The 19,948-nt window shown below is 37.3% G+C and overlaps 1 protein-coding gene across 6 annotated transcripts in view; it reads left to right on the top strand.

Moving 5' to 3' along the window:
• The window catches only part of PTPRZ1 (protein tyrosine phosphatase receptor type Z1), a 136,225-nt gene that overhangs the window by 56,854 nt on the left and 59,423 nt on the right, over nt 1–19,948 (top strand). For all 6 annotated transcript variants that reach the window (XM_026112988.2, XM_026112986.2, XM_026112985.2 and 3 more), the window contains exons 3-6: nt 15,100–15,279; nt 17,131–17,282; nt 18,791–18,886; nt 19,146–19,212. In XM_026112988.2, coding sequence (XP_025968773.2) covers nt 15,100–15,279; nt 17,131–17,282; nt 18,791–18,886; nt 19,146–19,212 — 495 coding nt within the window. The remainder of the gene's footprint in view (nt 1–15,099; nt 15,280–17,130; nt 17,283–18,790; nt 18,887–19,145; nt 19,213–19,948) is intronic.

Here is a 19,948-nt window from a genome sequence, read left to right as displayed (position 1 = left end):
TTGCATTTGCAATAAGCTGTCTCGGCATTCTCTCAGCAACTTTCATTTACATAATGTTTTTGCCTTGTTATTCCACCCCTGAACTTTCACCTGCTTCTAATCTGTTATTCCAGATCTTAGAATTGATGGAGAAGAATCATATAATTCACTTGCAGGGTTTTTTGATCAGCTTCTTCAGATGGAAATCTCTGTGTATATGTCATGCAAGTCATTCACGAATGAGACTAATCCTTTCATATCTTCAAAATTATACTGAGAGATATAGATTCAGTACTTGGGCTGCAGCATAAGCTTGTCCTTGCTCATCTGGGCATCTCCAACCCAGCCTTGTACCTTCCCTTTAACCATCACAGTCTTCTGCCAGACTTTCCATGCATTGCAATCAAGAACTATGTTAGTCATCCACACCTACTCTGGTTAGGGACAAGTCATACATAGGTCCTCAAAGAATGGGAACACTGAATTATGACTGTGACACATATCCTGTGGTATTCAGTGCATATAGGTGAGGACAAGGAATATTAATCTAGAAAAAGAAATAGAAAAAATGCTTTAAAAAAGTAGCTGGTTGGTTTAGAATTTACATAACCTAGGTGAAGTTTTCATCACTCATTTTCCTGAATATTATTATTTTTTACCAGAATTCTGAGTTCCTTGTTTGACAATATAGAAATTAGACATTGTCTTTTGATACAGACTTCAGTCAATAGTCATGCAATTGCATCAGAAATCTCTTGATGCATGTGTTGCTATTTGGAGCTAAATGCCACGTAGCAAACACTAGCCATAGCATTTGAGTAGCAAACACAAAACAATTCATAATTTTTCATATTTAATTATTGATAGAAATTAAATGTTTTAATTGCTTTAATAATAATGAACTTTTAATTTGCCTCAGAAATATGACCTATTTATATAAATAGTTTAATGGTATATGAAGTGTTTTATAGCCACATATACATTCTGTGATCTCAATAGTTGGCTGCCAGTGTGGATCTGCTTGTGGGACTGAGGCCTAAGTCAAATGAGAACAAAAAGACTGGACAAAAACTGCAGAAGAATTAGACTATGATTTAGGTCTTGTGTGCCCAAGGAAGCTATATAATTTAAGGTGCAAATCTGAAATGTGACAGATACTTTGCAGTAACTTGCTGTATGGACTTTGACAGTGCGCAAAGGTTTAGCATATCCCATTGTGAAAGCACTGATGACTGACGGCCAGATCTTAAAAGGAATAAAGATCGTGCCTGAAGTTCACAATTAAAGGTTAGTCATCTAAGCAGCAGGAGGGTGGAGTTATTTGCTTCAGAATGAGATTCACTGATAGGCAGGAAGATGTCTATGTCACCCTGTTTGTTTTGATCCCTGCCCTTTCTCTGCTAAATACTTCAACTACTGGGCTACAAAATCAAACTTCCAATTCCTTATCTTCTTCTGGACCAATGACCCTTGAGTATTTAGCCCCACCATGTCATAGTGTTGTTGGTGGAGTGGGTGAAGAGAGTTCATTCCCCTTCCATCTTAAAAAATCTGTAGCCTGGTACTTCAGGCCTTCTCCTGGGAAGTGGAAAATGTGGGATAGGATTTTTTTTTTTTTTTTGGCTGAGGAAGGAGTTTGATGCATGGTCCCCAGTTCTACTGCCTGATGCTGCAAAGATGTTGTATTTTAGTAGTTGGAGTCCACATCCCATGTTCTTGAATGGAAACATGTGGCTGCAGGGCTTTGGTTTCATTGCAGTGCTGTTGGCCCAGTGTCGCTTGGAGCATGCCAGCTAGATAGATGCCTTGGGAGACTGAGGAAAGGGCTGAATAGTTTGTGAATCCAGAATGGGCTTTGATGGTGATCACCAGTTTAGTCAAACTGACAGTGCCTCAGGGAATGGACTGTGGTAGAAATTAGCTACTTAGGAAACTTTTGGTGAAAATCTGAGAACCTAGAAACTCTAATATGGATTGGTCTTAATGTGGATTGGCACACTATACATGTGTCTACTTCAGGGGACATTTTGGCCTGAGGGACCCTCTTTGATAGCTGATTATTTAGTACATGAAATTCCATGTATCATCATTTTAGTTATGGCTGTCCAATTCCTAGCAGTCTGAACAGAGAAGATTCTTGTCAGAAAATTTTTACTCTGGAGTAATTCATTAATTATAAGTCTATTGTTCAAGATAACTTAAACTTTTAAGATTGTTTAGATAGCATAAGTTTTTTTCCTTTGGCATAAAATTGATACTTGCCACCAAGAGGGGAAAGGGAGGAAGAGGAAATAGTAGATAAAATTTCACAGAATGAAGCTCAATCTTCATCTCCTTAAATAGAAGCCCTCCACAAATCTAGAACTGCTGGGTTCCTTGGATACTAAATGCACTTGTTTGCATCCAATCTCCCTTTAGCACTTCTTGATTTCCCTTGTATGAATGGTAGCATAAGGTAAGACTGTGGTAGAAAGAAAGTGCTCCTCCGCACTGGGGAGAGGGTTGATGGTTAGATGATGTTAATGCATGAGGAATACCATAAATTCCTCTTGCTTCTGCCATAGCAGCTTCCTGCTTAAAATAATAAAAACCAAGAAACACGCCTTTAATTTGTCCAACTCTGGTATAGCACACTAGATCTCTTCCTCCTCAAATGGCTTAGTGAAAAGAATTAAAGAGTATATTTGATAAAATGATAAAAAGTGCCCTACATTTGATCCTTAGGTAACAATGTGAACAAAGAAAATAACATATGCTCCTCTGATCCTCTTCTATTTTTCTACTTGTAGAAATAAAAGGAAAAAAATATTTTCTTCACAGAGGAAATAAAAGAGAAAAATGATGACATAATCTTCATAGAAGTTGATTGTTCTGTGTATTAGCTATAGATGGAAAGAAAAATACAGTTGCCAAGCCATTAAAGAGTTTAGTGAATTTAAAGGAGTACTGATAAAAAACTGGATTCCTCACTGCGGGCCTGTGACCGGGGAGGAGTAGGTTAGGCTATTGTTTCTATTTCTTTCTCTATACAAACTATGCAATGACTTAACTCTTAGTTTCAGAAAATATGATGCAAACATCAGGGCTCCTAACAGCAGCAAACCCGTTTAGGACATGTAGCACCACAAGACTCACAGAGGGACAAGAACTTACTAGCTGACTGAGGTAGATGTAAGACCACAATTGCCCAGAGATGCATGGGCACAGCTGTCCAGAGGTGCATTAAGTGCACATCTCTGTAGCAGTTAATGCTGCTTCCATCCATTACAAGCATAGTTTGTACTGCAGGATAAAGTGGAAAAGCTGTGAGGATAAATGCTATTCAGGGACCGTGAGTTCCCTATCTGAGGTGAGTTATACCCACTGCTCATTTGCTTTTAACAATGCATAATTAAGAACAATTGCTCAGCACTGAACGTAACTCTGAAAGTTCTTAATACTGAAAGATTTTTAAAACCCGGTTAGGCCTTTTTATAGATTTGCAGAAGAAAAAAATAGATTCATACAACACATTTTAACTTGGAAGAAATTCTACTGTGTAATTTACATAATGCTGTTGTCATGTCAAGCCTGGTAAAACCCCATTCAGTGGAAGAGTTGGTAGGGAGTGTTTCTGAAGATACAGTAGGCTGAAAAAAAGAGTACTCACATAATAGCGTTATTGAAATGTAACACGGAGCATTATCAGAGGAAGAATCTTATATGCGTCCACTGATACTGCTGTTGCAGTTCTGAAAGAATCAGTTATAATATCTACAGAAAAATGGAAACATAACAATAACACTGAAATTATGCTTAGCCCAGTGTTAGTCCAGAAAGGTTTGTGGAATACTGGGAGGGGGCTGGGTTTTATTTTCTTGCCACTTATATATTTTTTGTACATTTTAAAATATTCAGGTTGTCTCTCCAGTCAAAATAACCCACTGATTTTGGAAACCCGGTTCAAAAGCAAACTCAGGGCATCATTAGAAATACAAGCATTACAGACCGGCTAGTTCAGTGATACATTTAGTTAAGTGATCCATCTTAGTGACTTTGAATTAGAAAAAAAAGGATAAGTTGCTTAAAAAGGACACACACAGAATCATAGCTATGGGTGTATGAAGCTCGTTTCCTCAAACATAAAGATTTAAATTTCTTGGGTATCTCTGTATTCCTCTGAGAGTAGTGCACTATTATTATTTACAAACGTGTAACTTTTTATTTTTCCAATGGTGCTGGTTGCCTAGCTATGACAATAGCTTGTTGCAGTACATTCCAAAGAGTCCTTTGCTGTTGCTTTAAAAAGTTAGTGCTCATTAACATTTTCAAAAGGTTGTCTTTAATTTTTTGGGGGGAGGGGGAAGAGAGTTTTTGCTATTGCAATTGAAGTTCTTGCTTAAGAGCCATTTTATGAAGTAGAATTGGCTTTGTGAGGTAAAAAATAATATACAATAGGGAAACATGTACTTTAGCACACCTACAGATATAGCTCTGTGTAAGAAATCCGTATATCGCAGTACAGTACTATAAAGCAAATTCCTGCTCATCATGTCTTCTAGATGCTAGAAGAGCTTGCTTTCGTATGTTAGTATGTTGTTCTCGAGATACATAGGGGCTTCAGTGTATAAAAAAATTAATGCTTTGTAATATGAGAATCCAGGGAGCAAAAAAAAGAGAATTACTTTTATGCTCTCTTGGATGCAAGGGTAATATATCTACTGGCAGCTGCTGGGGCTGACTGAGCAGTGATGTAATCCAGTATTCTTTTTTATCCTTATATTTGTCTTACTTTGGTTTATTACTGTCTAGTCCTTGCTTTTCAGGATCCTTACATTATTCTTTAGAGTGGAGATAAATGCCTTCTTGATATTCAAGGGTAAATGCCAACATTTTCATGGTTATTTGTGGAATTTTTGCATCCAAGGTTCCAATAGTATTATTTAGTAGAGATTTTTATGAATGCATAGCATATCTGATCCAAAGCCCACTGAACCTGCTTGTCATTTATTTATATACTTAACAGGCTTCGGATCATAACTTTTGACTGTGGCTGTTATTAAAAATATTAGTCTTGTAGATAGGTCAGTACTGACAGAAATTGTTTTTGGAGGTGATAACAACATAATAGTGCAAGTCTTTGGTAAAAGGAAAAAGTGCCTTTGTGCTATACCAGAGCACTTTTTCATGAAACTAAAGAAGCTGTTTATTAAAATTTAATGTTCTGGGAGGGAGGGAGGAAAGGAAGGAAAGAGGAAAAAAAAGGAGGGAGGGCACACCAAAACAGGAGAGAAAAAGAGACAGTTTTCTCAGTGGAAACAAACATTTTTAGATTTGTTAATCTGTTGAGAAGGTGAGAAGGAAATGGCAGATCTCTTTTTAAATACATGGTTGCATTTTGTTTCTGTACCGAGTGCCTGGTTCTACCACCCAAAATCATTTCTAAAATACAGCAGAATCTACCTTGTAATAATGAGGAGTGAAAAGCCAAGACTATCCTCGTGCAATTCATTAGACTTAAATGGTGAACCGCACTCTGGTTAAAATGAACTCCCTTGCCACTGAAGATGGGTTTCTTTGTGCTCATCTCCTGGGATTACATCAACTGTCACTTACCAGACAGATGCTAAATGCTGCACTTGAAGTTGATTACTGCTTCCTCTTTCTTTGCTCTAGTTGATGGTCCTTTAAAGAGCGTTTTTTATGGTCTGTTTAAAATTGGTGCAAGCTTTGATTCTACACGTTTTTTGTCATACGCAGTGATTACATTTCAAATAAGCTGTTACTTGTATGACATGGAGGAGAGGGAGAAAAGAACTCCGTTAATCCCCCTATTCAGCAATAGAAGAATGATATATATCCATTTCTTCTCTGTGCAGTAAGGGAGTAAGCTTTAGGTCTACTTCCAGGAAGAACGGCTGAACTGTGGTGAGGCTGTTCCTGCACTGGAAAGCTTTTTTGCTTGTATCTTGCAAATCAGGTGGGCTTTAGGGGACAAAGTGGCCATCTCACTTTCTACATCCTTCCTTAGTAGAGGTATGCCCAACACCTCAGGAACAGGTAGGGAGTCCTTTCCTTGTGGGAGACCAAAAAGGCCTTGGACAATGCCATGGCATCTAGTTGACATCTATGATACCCAGCATGAAAACATAAATAAAAAACAGCTAATAAAATAAATAATAAATAAAATAAATAAAAAAGCAACTATAAGGTGTATGAAATGAAATCACAGGCTGTGTTCCTCAACCCGGCCAAAAGACATCGTGTATTTGTTAAACTGAAAGTGAATCAGCTCCATGTATTCCAGTTCTGTTTTCAGCTCTGATTATTTGTGATTTTAAAATGACCTTTGTCACTCAACAACGTTGTATTCAGTTTCATGTTCTGAAGTATTACTATAGGTAAAGGAAAACAAGGTTTAGATATAATCAAGGCTTCCATTGAACTTCCCATATTGTCAAAAGAGAAATAAAAACAGAAGGCAGAATATGTTTTTCCTCTTTTTTTTTTTTTTTTTTTTTTAACTGGGCATTTTCCCAATTGACACTGTCCCAAATTTTCTGCTTAAAACTTACTTGAAAAATATAGTTTAGATCTATGTCAATTATCAAAACTATGATTCAAAGCTATCAGAACTATGTTAATTATCAAAACACTGTCCCAAATTTTCTGCTTAAAACTTACTTGAAAAATATAGTTTAGATCTATGTCAATTATCAAAACTATGATTCAAAGCTATCAGAACTATGTTAATTATCAAAAATACTTGGCAAGTTTTCATTTTATATAGCTACATGATTCTCTGGCAACATTTATGTGCAAGCTCAGGAGCAATGGGATGAGAATAATGGAGAGGAGGTATCTTAAATGGTTGAGTGACTTTCTCCCATAATCTTTCTCCTAATCTAAACATCTATCCCACTGAGTGCACTGCAAATGGAGCATCAGTGATTATCTCCTGTATGTGTCTAGCATAGAAGCGTTTGATTATGTATTTTCTAAGTATCCAACAATAGCCAGATTTATACAGGAATGAAAGAAGGAGAAGAAGAACAGCTAATAGTTACTATATTGAAAGAAAGCTGTCCGTTGGCATTTATCCTCCTACACATTTTGCTCAGTAATTTGCTTAGTCTGACTATGAATCATTTTCAGATTGATTTCCAGGAAGAAAAATCACCAGACAACCACCTTATTTATAATATTGATTACAGTTTTCCTTTTTATCTCAACAACTATAATTTGATGATGTTTATTCTATGAGATGGAATGAAAAAAAAGAAAATATTTTCTCCCTCAGTTGGTTTTGGGTTATTTTATTGAGCAATGTCTCAGTGACTGGAGATGTGGAGGAAGCACAAAGTTAAGGTGCAAATAAGTAAGACAGAAATATGAAAAAATATGGAAAAATCCAGAATGTTTTATTTCATTATTATCAAAGCAAAAAGTAATTTTTTTAATCTGGAAACAAAGTTTTCATTTTGAAAATTGCTAGCGTTGAATCAGGGGGGAAAGGTTAAAATTCAAATACAAATCCCAATATTTCATTTGAGGTTGCAAAAAATGTTTTCATTCATGCAAAACAAATGTTGTGTTGTTTACTTGTTTTATTCTACTCAGAATATGTACATATATATTAATTTAACCTTCCTGGCACCTATGTCACTGGACCATTGTTTATTTTCTGCAAATGTTTTTGTGGAAACATTTTGCAAACACACAAAATTACCAGGTTTCTGGAGCTGCTCTGGATAATATTCCAGAAAGTTTTGCCACTAAAATCTATAAAATTATAGGTCTGATGATCTGAAGATAAAAAAAAGTTTCATCAGTTTTTTTCTCACCTGCAAGTTAGATTTCAATAAGAGGTAAGTGATCAAGCATGTTTTATATGAGGAACACAGAAGATGAACATATCAGAATTCAGATTTGTGTTGTGCCATCTTTCAGGTTGTTCTCCTAAAGTTAAATCCATATTTGTCTGTTTTTGAAAAGTGTGTATTGTCTTTTTGTGTGCACATATTGAAGTATATTAACATAAAAAGTAGGTATGGTGATATTTAGATATGAAAATTACAAATAAGGTGCTAAACAAAATGGTAAATTAGATGTTTTGGTTGCCTGAATGCATCTAGTTGCAAAGTAACAAGAATTTTTTGTTCATTTGTTTGCTTCATTTGAATTATTAAATCTTAACACTAGTGAAATGTGTAAAAATGTGTAAATTTTTTCTGTCACTGTATATGTGCTGAAAAAATATCTGTGGGATAACTATATTTGGCTCCTGTTCATTTAAAAGCAAGTTACTTTATTAGTGTTGAACTTTGATAGTTTAAATAATATGAAAGTTTTTCAGAGTGTTCTTGCGGTTAATCTTTGATCTGACTCTCCTTAACATAACCAGTATAATTACTTTCATTTTTGAACACTTGACCCACATGCTGGCAAACAATCTCATCTTGGAAAACCCACAAGCAATCAAATAGCTGAGACAGGCATAATAATTGGCTAAGTTGAAAACTGGAAGCCAAAATTTCTTCTCTGTAGTTGTGACACTGTCCTGGCAAGTCTTTTCACCCCTTAAAGTCTGGGCTTTTTTCAATCCGAAAGACTTGTAGAAAGCTTAATGGAGAGGGCTGTGAGGATCATTGGGGTTTTGGTTAGGTGGCCAAATTGGGGGAGGGGGGAACACATGAAACCCCAGAATGCTTCTAATGCACGTAAAGATGAAACAGAAACTTCATTTTTTACTCAGTAGTATGTTAAACAGATCTTTCATTTCTGAAGACCAAGCTGGTTCCCCAGATAGAATGGTTCATGTTAGGACCGCTATAATATGAGCTATAGCTAGAATCACAAGACTGGTATTGGCAGCACCTCTCTTTTGGTCCAACTCTTCATGCACTCAATCCAAAATATGAATTGAAATTACTCTTCTAACTCGGAGGATGAAAAACTACATTGTACACCTTTCCGTAACAAGCTGAACACATTAGCCATTACTATATGAGGCATACTGAGATGTGTTGCTCTCTGTCTGCTCTAGTGATCCAGTTTGTATGCACAATCTAAATAGTGAGTCAGAAACAAAGAGGTAAGAAATGAAGTCTGTTATTCAGAACAGATTTTGATTGGACATCTAAATTTAAACTTTGTCCCATTTTAAGTACCCGCATCTTTTCATGACCTTATTCCTGTTATCTTGGGTTAAAATGAGTTTACTCAGGAAAAAAAAAAAAAAAAAGAAAGAAAGAAAAACACCCTTGAAATCACTTAACCGTTTCAAAGTGGTAAGTCAATAAGGTTTTTGCTAAGGCAGAGCCATTTCTAGCAATCCACACAGAGGGGACATCCTTCATTCCCCATACATGTTCAAACTGTCTATATAAAAGTAATCATATTCATGGAAGAAGCAAAAGCCGATGCAAAATGGAGTAGGAACAAATTAAGTAGAGGTAAAAAATCCATCTCCTTTTTCTTTCATCTATAACATAAACCGTAGGGTTCTCATCAGTTTAATTTGCAAAATAGTGAGGTAGGAGCAATAGAAAACGTGAATCAGTCTTATGATTGTTTCTGTACTACCCCTTATTTTACTCGAGCTATATTGCCACTTGCAGGGGCAGTGCAAGAGGCAGAGACTCTGCAATGGATAAGAGTTGAGTTTTGAACTAAAACTATTCGTAACCGTAATGGTTTTAGCCTTTTAGTATTTCAAAGCTTATGCTTACAAAGTATGGCTTCTTCCCTTTGACATATGTTTAAAGCATTTCTTTTTCTGTAACTGTCATTAACTTTAAGGCTTCTTACAGTTCCTCAGGGCACACATGCAAAGCGTACCTTCATTCACAAGAAACATGATCCTAATGAGACTTAAGAATGCAAACTCTGGTGTGAAAACAACACTTACTGAAAGGTAGTGCTTCCAAGTATAACTTGTCTCCTCACTAATACACTTTTCTGACATCATTATTAGTCCCATAAAGCCAAAGCTTTGTTATTAACATCCTGTTTCTACAGCAAGTATGTTCAGTAAGAAGAAGAAATGCAGAGTATTTGTTTAATGTATTCAGAATCAGATTCCTTTGGTTTCAGGTTTAAATTTTCCATTATTTGTATATATCTTCCACCGATTTAAAAGGGTATCTTCCATTTTGTGTAAATTATTTATTCTATGCAGTCATCACTAATACATGGTAGTAAACAGCTATACTCACAGATGGTTTACAGCCCAATGGACATATGCACAGTAGCATGTCAGCACTCTGAGAAACACCGCTCCTGGCAAACTGCTGAGGGGACCAGAGCCCACGCAGCTTCACAGCTCTCTCTTTCTACTTGCTTAGGTTGCTGACACACAGAATTGTTTGACAGACACTTTTCTTTCAAGTATTTTAACAAAAGACAGAAGTGTGGTAACGTATTATGGGCCAGATTTTCAAAAGACTGCAGCAGAAAAGAGCGGAGTACAAAGCAGGAATTGGACTCTCATTGCAGAGCTGAGATCAGTGGGGCTAAGGATGAGGCACAGAGCTGCGTATGAACAATTCCTAGAAAAAAAAGGCAGGAAAATTTTCTTTGGACATCTTGTCCTCGGCAAGAAGAGGTGTTACGGTATAAGCAGTCTTCCATGTAACCTGTAATCTACTGCGTTCAGGCTCATTTTCATTCACTGAGAATTGTCAGTTCCTTCTTTGGAGCTGACAGTTTTGACAAACATTGCTTTCTCTGTGCACGTTTCGAGTTGTATCATGTACATTTTTATTCTTCTCGGATTTCTTCCTGAGCAAAGCACAGTTTGGGGGAATTCATTTTTAAAGCTCAGTTCCAACAGTATTTTTCAAAATGGCTCACATCATTGCTTTGATTTATGATTTCCATTATAACACCTACAGTAAAACAATCTGCTCTTGTTTAAAAACATTTGGTTCTTTCTCTTTTTCTTTGGCTTTGTGCAAGTCATGTAAACTAGAGCAGTTTCACCACCTGCTGCCTACAGTGAGTGCATTTACAATGTTTTAGTTTAGATCAGGAGTGGACTTATGAAGCATATCTCCTGCTTGCTCCCCACTCACCAGGCTTTGGTTCACAAGGCAAAGTTGTCTCAAAGTGTATGACTTGGATTCATCTCAGCTGAAATTAAACAGGAAATGTGCACCTAATGCATTTCAACTGCTACTGGGCATTCAGCCTGTGGGACCACACAGAGCTAGTCTCTGAGGTAAAAACCTTCTGAAATACTGTGGATACCTGGTCCTCAGCCCCACTGTTTCACTCAATAAATCCACTTCTCTTGGTCTCCGCTACTTGCTAACGTTGACACAGCCAATATCTGTTCCAACACTTGCAGGATTTATGCAACAAAGTGTATTTTACTGTCCAAACATAATGTGAACCAACATGACTGAACTTCCAGTTCCTTCTGGAATTCCCTGTATTCCTGCTACAGGCCTGTTTATGTTTAATTCTGTAGCTTTTCATAATGATACAACTTCTCAGTAGTTATGCGACTGTTTTTGCTCTTGACATATGGAATGAACATGGAATCTTGGTCCCCATTAGTGACTCAGTATCATTTTTTTCTATAGCTTGTTCTACTTCAGAGAAGTTTTTGCATCACACTTGCAAAAAAGAGCTTCCATGTTGCCTGTGTTACTCCGTGCTAAGGTCACTTGTGTGTAATTCTGCAATTGTAGGCAATAATATTGTCCTTTGCTTATTTGGTTTTTCAGTTACACCAACTGCTGGACCACAAAGAAGAAAACTGATTAAAAGTTGTCAAATACTTATTCAAATTTGCCAGCAGGAACACTGCGGGGGTTGGTTAATTTGTCTTAGTGGGAAGTCTTATCTCTTGTCTTTTGCAACTGTGAAAGTACTTTTCTTTTATTCTTGGATGATTTTAATTAATGTTCATAGAACTGCAATAGGTATTTTTCTTTTTGTCAACCAGAGAGTAGCACAAACTGTATTTGCATCTCCTTCATAGCATACACAGATCAGCTTCGTACCATGACTACTGGCAAGTGTATTGCAATATGTAGTTACATGAAGGTCACTGCTCTAATTTTCTTTGGGGCAGAAGGATTCGCAGATGCCATAAATAAGGGGCAAACTGCAAAGCTCTTTATGAAAGGGGAATCTTCTTTATACAGTAAGTTGCTTGACTAATTTGCCATTGTTTCTACATAGAAGAAAAAGCAGATTATCAAATCTTTTTTAGCAAGTCCACTTCATAGGACTGAGGTCTTCCTGGGAGACAGGAAATAACGTTCTTCGTCAGACCATGCCTTCTAACTTCTCTGCTTTCTTCCTGTCAATACTAACAATACTTCACATCCAGAATGAAAGAACAAATTTCCTCACTTGGGCCACAGGCATCACTGTACTGCCTACAGCTAGCGTCCTGCATAATTCCACATACCCTGAATTGAGATGCTGTGATGGATTATAGTGTTGGCACAACACTGTCTTCTGGGATGTGTGAGGATTACTATTGTTATTATTAACTTTGCACGAGGGATTTGTTGTATAATGTGCTGAGGCACAGATAGTAGTAGTACTACTGAGTCAAAGAATTTGCATTCTACATAACAAATCCTGAAATACAAAATATGAAACTAGGAAAAGTGGAAGGAGATTATAATGTCTTTAATTTTAGTATGTTCAATTGAACTTGATGGTGGTTAGCAGGGAATTTAAAGGGAAAATACAAAATTTACATTCATCAAAATAAACATGGAAGAAAAGTGCCTGAAAGTGCAGTGGTGAGAGACAGAGAAACAAGTAGGATTCTTGATCAATTATAATGTCACTGGTGGAAAGAACAGAATAAGGGAAACACATGTTGGAAAAAGATTCATGATGATATTCTAAAGGAGAGGTTGCATGTGGGCAAGGAGAGTGAGTAGGTCAGTGGAAAGAGAGAGGAGATCGCTCTTCCCTGGGGCATACTGCAGGAGCCTCTGGAAATCATGGGCTGTGGCAAAAGGAAGGAGGGAAAGAGGCACCACACAGAGCGGGGGACTCAGGCTGACTTCCGAGGGGTGGCCGTGGGCAGCCAGCCAGGCCGTAGGCAGCCAGCCAGGCCAAAAGTGGCAGCGCCTTTCAAAGAGCCAGGGAGGGCTCTGAAGAGTTTGCTGCAGCTTGGAAAATCACCGAGTTGGCTGAAACCAAACCTGGAAACAAGAGCCTGTCTGAAAGGATGCAAGGGGCAAGATGAGAACTCTGCACAAATGCTTGTTCTGTTCTGTCTGACCCTGTCTGAAAGCTCTGCTGTTTAAAAAGTTAATTATTCTAGGTTATATTTGAATAAAATTGGATTTCTTGGGTTTAAAAGCCATCAATAATTGTTGTGAAATTTGCTATAGGAGATCTTAGCAGATTCATCTCCAAGTTTTGGTTGACTTGAACTCAAAATCTGTTCAGGGAGCTTTTGAGAGAGAAAGTGGAATATTATTAGCCACTCTTTTCTTATGACACATACATTAGAAATCAGAATCTTACATTATTTTCCCAGGTGATAAACTGTAACTCATAGTTAATGTCCAGGAAAAGCATTACTTGAGGAGGAGCTGGAAATCTTACACAGTATATTCCCAAGGGCACCAGTACAGAGCCGTAATTGTCAGCTGCAAGAAACTCAGATTCATAACTTTATGACTAAAACTCATTTTGGTTCCCTCGGATGTTATGCCTAACAGTTTCTTCTGTTCCTGTTTGAAAGACATAAATGAGTTTACGTACCATCTGACCTGCAGTACTTCTGGTGTGGCAAGGTGATATTGGTAACTTGCTTTACTTAATACTTGAATAATTTAGCCCAACTTTGTTTCTAGGTAGCTAGCTATCCAGATGAGCATGTTGTATTACTGCCTATTGTCATGGTTACAGTATTGGCTGCATCTCGCCTCCTTTTCTGAGTTTTCTGTGTGCAATATGAGGCCTGTCCTTGCCTGGGGTACAATACAGCAAATCCTCTGCTGACAGACTGGGATGTACTACAGCAGCCTATAAATGAGCACTGCCTCATTTCAGCACATCTAATAGCATTCAGATGTGTGCATTGGATGCACTAATATTAGCTCTTAATTACTAGCTAACTGAAGCAATTATATTTTTGTAAGTCTGCACAGTCAACCTTTGTTTTTAATTAGCCTCTTGAAGTGTTACCAGAATTACCAGGAAAAAGTATTTATTTTTATGTGTGTGTGTATATGTAAATACACAAAAAATATAGTGTTATATATATTACTGTATTATATAAATATGTAATCAAAAGATTCTCAGAACAGCTCTGAACCCATTGCACTAAGCTCTTGAATACCTGAGCATTTTTCTTAAAAAATTTTGGTGTAATTCAAGGACCTGCAGTCTGTGTCCATCTTTTCTGTGTACAAAACTGTCTGCAGTGAAATGCCATGATGGTCCCCTGTCCCCTGGCAAATGTGCCCTGCTGAAGCACAAGGCTTCCCATCCGCTTTCACCTGGCTGCAGTGTAGAGAAGTGGCTGGAGAACTTATGCACAGAGTTCTCTCTGGTCAAAGCCAGGCCATATATCCACGCTCTCTAGCCATAGCATCACTAACCTTTTCCCTTTTCAGGGTGAAATGACTTATCCTTCTTTCCTTTGCATAAGGATTTTTTAAAGATCTTACTGCTTTTGTTTATTTAAAAATCTTATTGGTTGGTTGACTTCCGCGGGCAGAAGGGATGTTAGCAACATTCTTATGATAAAAACAGCTGTCTAGAAAGGAAGGTTTTGCAGCAATTCCCAAAGATTTTTGAATTACAGTTTGTTTCATCTGAAAGTTTATTTCATTCCTATTTTATTTTTTGCGTACTGTATGTGAGTTTTTCTGTTTTCTTCTTTCCCTGGGCATTCATAATCGTACATGCTTGACTTTTAAAATGATCAAAAAGGTGACCTAATTCTGAAAGGTAGGGTGCAAGGTTTGTGTGCTGAGTATTTTGCTACTCATGAGGCCTAAGAAGGAAAAGTGTTCTGATCACAGATTGCAAACTGTGTCTTAACATTCCTATGTTAAAAAAATAAGTTTTAAATAGTATTTAGAACCAGTTTAGGTTTTAAATGTCCCATTCAATGTATGTAACTGTTTACCCCAAATGTTTTCATTTTAGGAACTTTGAACCAAAAGAACTGGGGAAAGAAATACTCATCCTGCAATGGTGCCAAACAATCTCCTATTAATATAGATGAAGATCTTACCCAAGTAAATGTGAATCTGAAGAAACTTAAATTCCATGGGTGGGAAAGGGAAACTTTGGAAGATACTTTCATTCACAATACTGGCAAAACAGGTAAAATCTCAGATTTCATGTGTGGAGTTAAATGAGTCAGAAAACTGATATAGGACAGTCAACCAAGGGCTTTTAATGATTTTTCATTTTCCATTTTATTTTTCCTTAGCATTTGCGTTTCTGAGTTCATCCATAAAAGAAAAAAAAACAGATGATGACAGTGGCCAAGCGTAAGAGAGAAGTCACTCAAACACAAAACACAAATGGAAATATACGCACAGACAGATAGAACCAGGGCAATCACATGATTACTATCATCTCGTCATGAGTACTTTATTGAAGCTAAACAGTAATGTAGCATTTGCTGCAAAATGATGATTACTACTACTACATATCTAGAATATGCAGTAAGAATGCAAAAATGATTTTTTAAAGTATGAATAAAATTACCTACCCATCAAGAAGCACTTCATGGACTAGCTGTGGTTTCAAACATGAAGTATGGCATTCACCTCACCTATCTTTAGACACCTATAATGTAAACACTTGCATCTAAATTACTCACTTCAGCTTCCTGTTATAGTCAAAGAAGAGAAATAGGTGCTTTTATGGTCCAGTGGTCTAACCTATCTTAGAAATGTATTTTAGGAAGAGATGAAGTATGCCTACAAGTGCCTATTTTAACCAACTATAAAAGAAGCTTATGGTGGCATTTGCATTGCCAAATGAATCTTTTTAGAACGACTTCGCTGTATAAATCTAGAATAGTACCACAGACTGCTTGGCTGGAAGTTCTTTTTCTTCTCTCAGGCATAGGTATGGAATAAGGAATCTCTTAATGACTGTCTCTAAGCTTCTACCAAATCCTGTAGGACCCTTGGCCAGCCATTTTATTTTATTTTAGTGTCATTATTCCTGGTTTCTGTTCTTGGCACCATCAGGTAGTTCCTACATACCACTCAACAAATTGTTTACTGCCCTCTTGCCCTCCTAGCTAAGATAAATAGTTTATTTCTCCTTTAAAGGGAGCTCTGAGGAAAAACTCTTTAAAGTCTATAAAAGTGATCTGAGCTTTTTGTCCCCTATAGCAATTCAGATATTATAAAAGGAACTGCTAAGCTTTTCAGTTAAATTTGACTTCAAGGTCTTGAGGAGAGGAACGAAAGGAAGCTGAACTCCACTATCACTGTTTTAGCGAGAGGTCAAACAATCCACAATCGCTGAAGGTGGAAAAGCCAAATGTGGAGTTTCAGACTTTTCCACCCTTCTAATTCCCTCCAGTAGAAAAATGTACAGGCTTTTAACAGTTTGCATACTACTACAGTGTGATGAAGACTCATCATGACTTATTTCTGTGCCAAAATGTTCCACAACTATGGGCTCTCCCAGACAGGACAGTCTTCCTTGTAACTGAATAAGATTTTCTTTTTGTAGTGTTGCTTCATGGTATGCATCTAGAATTATACTAATAATTAATGGCAGGGGTCTCTTTTTCTTACAACTGCATATGCTTTCAGGAAGGTTTGTATTTTAGGGATTTCTTTTCTTAGAAGGACATTTTCATGGCTAAGCCAGTTTTTCTGAGCTTTGGTTTAGTGTGATTCTGTGGCTAGTTTCAGATGATAGGAGTTCATAAAAATACTTCACTTCACTAGATAATTATTTTATGAATTGCAGCATGAAATGAAATGAAATATATTTCTCTGTGTTAATAGTAGATTAACACACTTTTTACTTGGTTTAAATAATCAACTTTCCATCAAATTGCTTATGAAGTGCAGGAAAAGAACTATAACGTATTTACCTTTTGGCACCAAACACTGAAATACTAGAGTCATAGATGCCTTGGCTGGCTTTTATGTTGACCCTCCTTTTCTCTCTCTCTCTCTCTCTCTCTCTCTCTTTCTTCAGTGGAAATAAACCTGACAAATGATTATTATGTAAGTGGAGGTGGCTTAGACACAATATTTAAAGCAAGCAAGATCACATTTCACTGGGGAAAATGCAACATATCATCAGATGGATCAGAACATAGTTTGGAAGGACAAAAATTTCCTCTTGAGGTAAAGTACAGAATAGATTTTCAGGATTTGTAGTTCTGCGGATAATCACATTGTTTATTTAACAACTTCGTTTATCACTTATTTCAAGTCTATTTCTGTGCATAATCATCAATTAAATCAAAATTGATAATATTTAAATGATGCATTTGAAAACGAAAATGTAAGGCACACTGAAGATGTTTAAACTGTGCATTTTCACACATGCATTTTAACAGTGCATTAGGAGTTGGTCCAGCTAATCCGATAAAGGCTAAACTCCCACTAATGGTTAAACTCCTAAGAGCTTGGCCCATCTTATTCTACAGTAATAGGTTATTTAAAGTGTGAAGGAGCTTTTTCAAAGCTGGGGCATTGTTCAGAGTCAGCAGGAGTGAGGAGCCACTGTGCCTTGCAGAGACAAAGCCCCGTCAGCCTGGCTGAGCTCAGACCTGGGAGCTAGAGGGCGAGCCAGGAGCCACCACGCAAGCAGAGCTTGGGGCTCCCACCGAGCCCAGCACGGCCACGCCAGCAGCCTTGCTGCTGAAGAAGGTCTGGCTGGCTGCTTTTCCCACAGACTAGTGACTCTCCCTCCCAGCTTGCAGAAGTTCAGGGACAGGGAGGAGGAGAGGAGCAGCTCTTGCTGAGCTGAGTGCCACGGGGGCACTCTGAATACATACTCTTAACTCTTGAAGTGGCTATGGGATCGTTTTCAGATCAAAAAGGTGCAGCTGTGGCACGCAGCCCTGCTGCTCCTCGCTCGAAGCACTGTGGCTTTGTCTGTCAGAGCAAAGCCATGGGCCCATGGTGGTCTCTTCTCTTCCTCTGCTCCATGGAGAGCTGTGGCCAGGATCATCCCCTGGATGGTGTGGCTTTCTCTACCTCATAGCCATTTAAAAATTTCCACTCACACTCCTGCCATGGCATCGAAGAGAAGATTCTCCTCCGTCACCATCTCATGAAGAGGAAGTAGGAGTAGCAAACTCCCACCCCTTGTTGGTGACCTTGCGTGGAAAGAGATTTCCCAACTGCATCAGAACAGAGAGAGGTGGCTGAGCTGAGGCCAATGCCCAGGACTACACTTAAATGAGGTCCCAAAATATGTGGCAATTTTTTACTACCAATGCTTCTCTAAATTTACTGTGAGGCAGATACCGTAGGGAAATTCTGCCTTACTGAAACTTAAGAGGGGGTTACCCCGACTTAAAGATTCATCCCTAGGTTAGATGTCCAGTATAAGCTAGTTATCTAGACTTACTGTATGTCTGGTAGCAAATGACATGCTCCTTGAAAGGATAGTTCCTGCAAACTTAATGGTTTTCTAAGACAGATAGTTTGTAGATAGCTAAAAGCTGATGAATTCCATTCTGTGTCTTCGGATAATGCATGTGAGATGTGTAACAAATTCATGTACTCATATCAAATTCATTGCTTGAAGATTTTTCTCAGACTAGGAATATAAGGAACTGCATTGATTATTTTTTTAAATATATGTTTTATGTATGTAACATTTGAATATATTTTATTTACAGATGCAAATATACTGCTATGATGCAGATCAGTTTACAAATTTTGAAGAGGCAATTAAAGGAAATGGAAAGTTAAGAGCTCTATCAGTTTTGTTTGAGGTAAACAAAATATATCTTTGTGGCATTAAATAAGCTTTGAAATACAGCAGATGTTCAAACTGAATTTAACTGGTTCCAGCGTATGATCAGTGAGTCAAAAATTTGCACATATTTTTCTAATTTATTTTCACAAAAAAGCAAACAGGCAAACATGCTTGTTTTGCTTTATATCATCTATAGTTTTGGTGGTAAAATGCGACCTTCAGTTTTTTTCATGAAGCCTGTATTTCAAGAAAAAAATGAAATTTCTTTTTAACAGATTGGGCCAGAAGACAATCCAGATTATAATCCAATCATTGATGGAGTAGATAGTGTTAGTCGTTTTGGTAAGTTTATCCCTGCATTTTATTGATTATTGATTAGACTAAGTTGCATTTCAGCATAATTATGCAAACCTTCTTGAAGGGATTGTTGTATACAGATTGCTAAAGCTTAGCTGGATCTATTGTGTTAGAAACAAGAATATTTATTTATTTAGTTTACCCCAAAACTGAGTATTTGTATTAACAGCAGTAAGTGTAAATGAATAACTATCACAAGGAATTTACAACACTCTAAATGCTAACTCAAGAGAAATGTCTGATTTATTTTATGAGGTTTCTTAGTCATACATTTCTGAATTTTATATACTGTTGGAAGGCAAATAACACCGTTGCAACAATCCAAGATGTCTTACAAGTGTGAGTCTGTATGAATATTAGTATTCTGTACACTCTGTGGAGATGAATTCTTTTTGCAGTAACCCTTGTGTAAATCTGAAATAATCCACTTATATTATATTTACACTAGCAGTATTGAAACCAAATGTTGACACTTTGGTATTTTAAAATTCCTCATGGTTTTACATCAGAGTACAGAGATTATGGGGTAGTGCATAATGAGATCTGGGCTTATTTCTAACTCAGTTTCACTGTGGCTTCAAAGAAAAACATGAATGTGCACTGTTTTGAGCAGGGATATTTACTTGCATCATGGCTGTGATCCTATGTAAAAGGCTAACTTTGCCTCAGTTTCCCTATACTTAATAATACTTATGTTTTGTAAAACCCTTTAAGAGCTGAT

Source organism: Dromaius novaehollandiae, chromosome 1 (assembly GCF_036370855.1).
Source record: "Dromaius novaehollandiae isolate bDroNov1 chromosome 1, bDroNov1.hap1, whole genome shotgun sequence".
Lineage (NCBI taxonomy): Eukaryota > Metazoa > Chordata > Aves > Casuariiformes > Dromaiidae > Dromaius > Dromaius novaehollandiae.
Note: the sequence above shows the minus strand (reverse complement) of the source record. Positions and strands in the feature narration are given on the sequence as shown.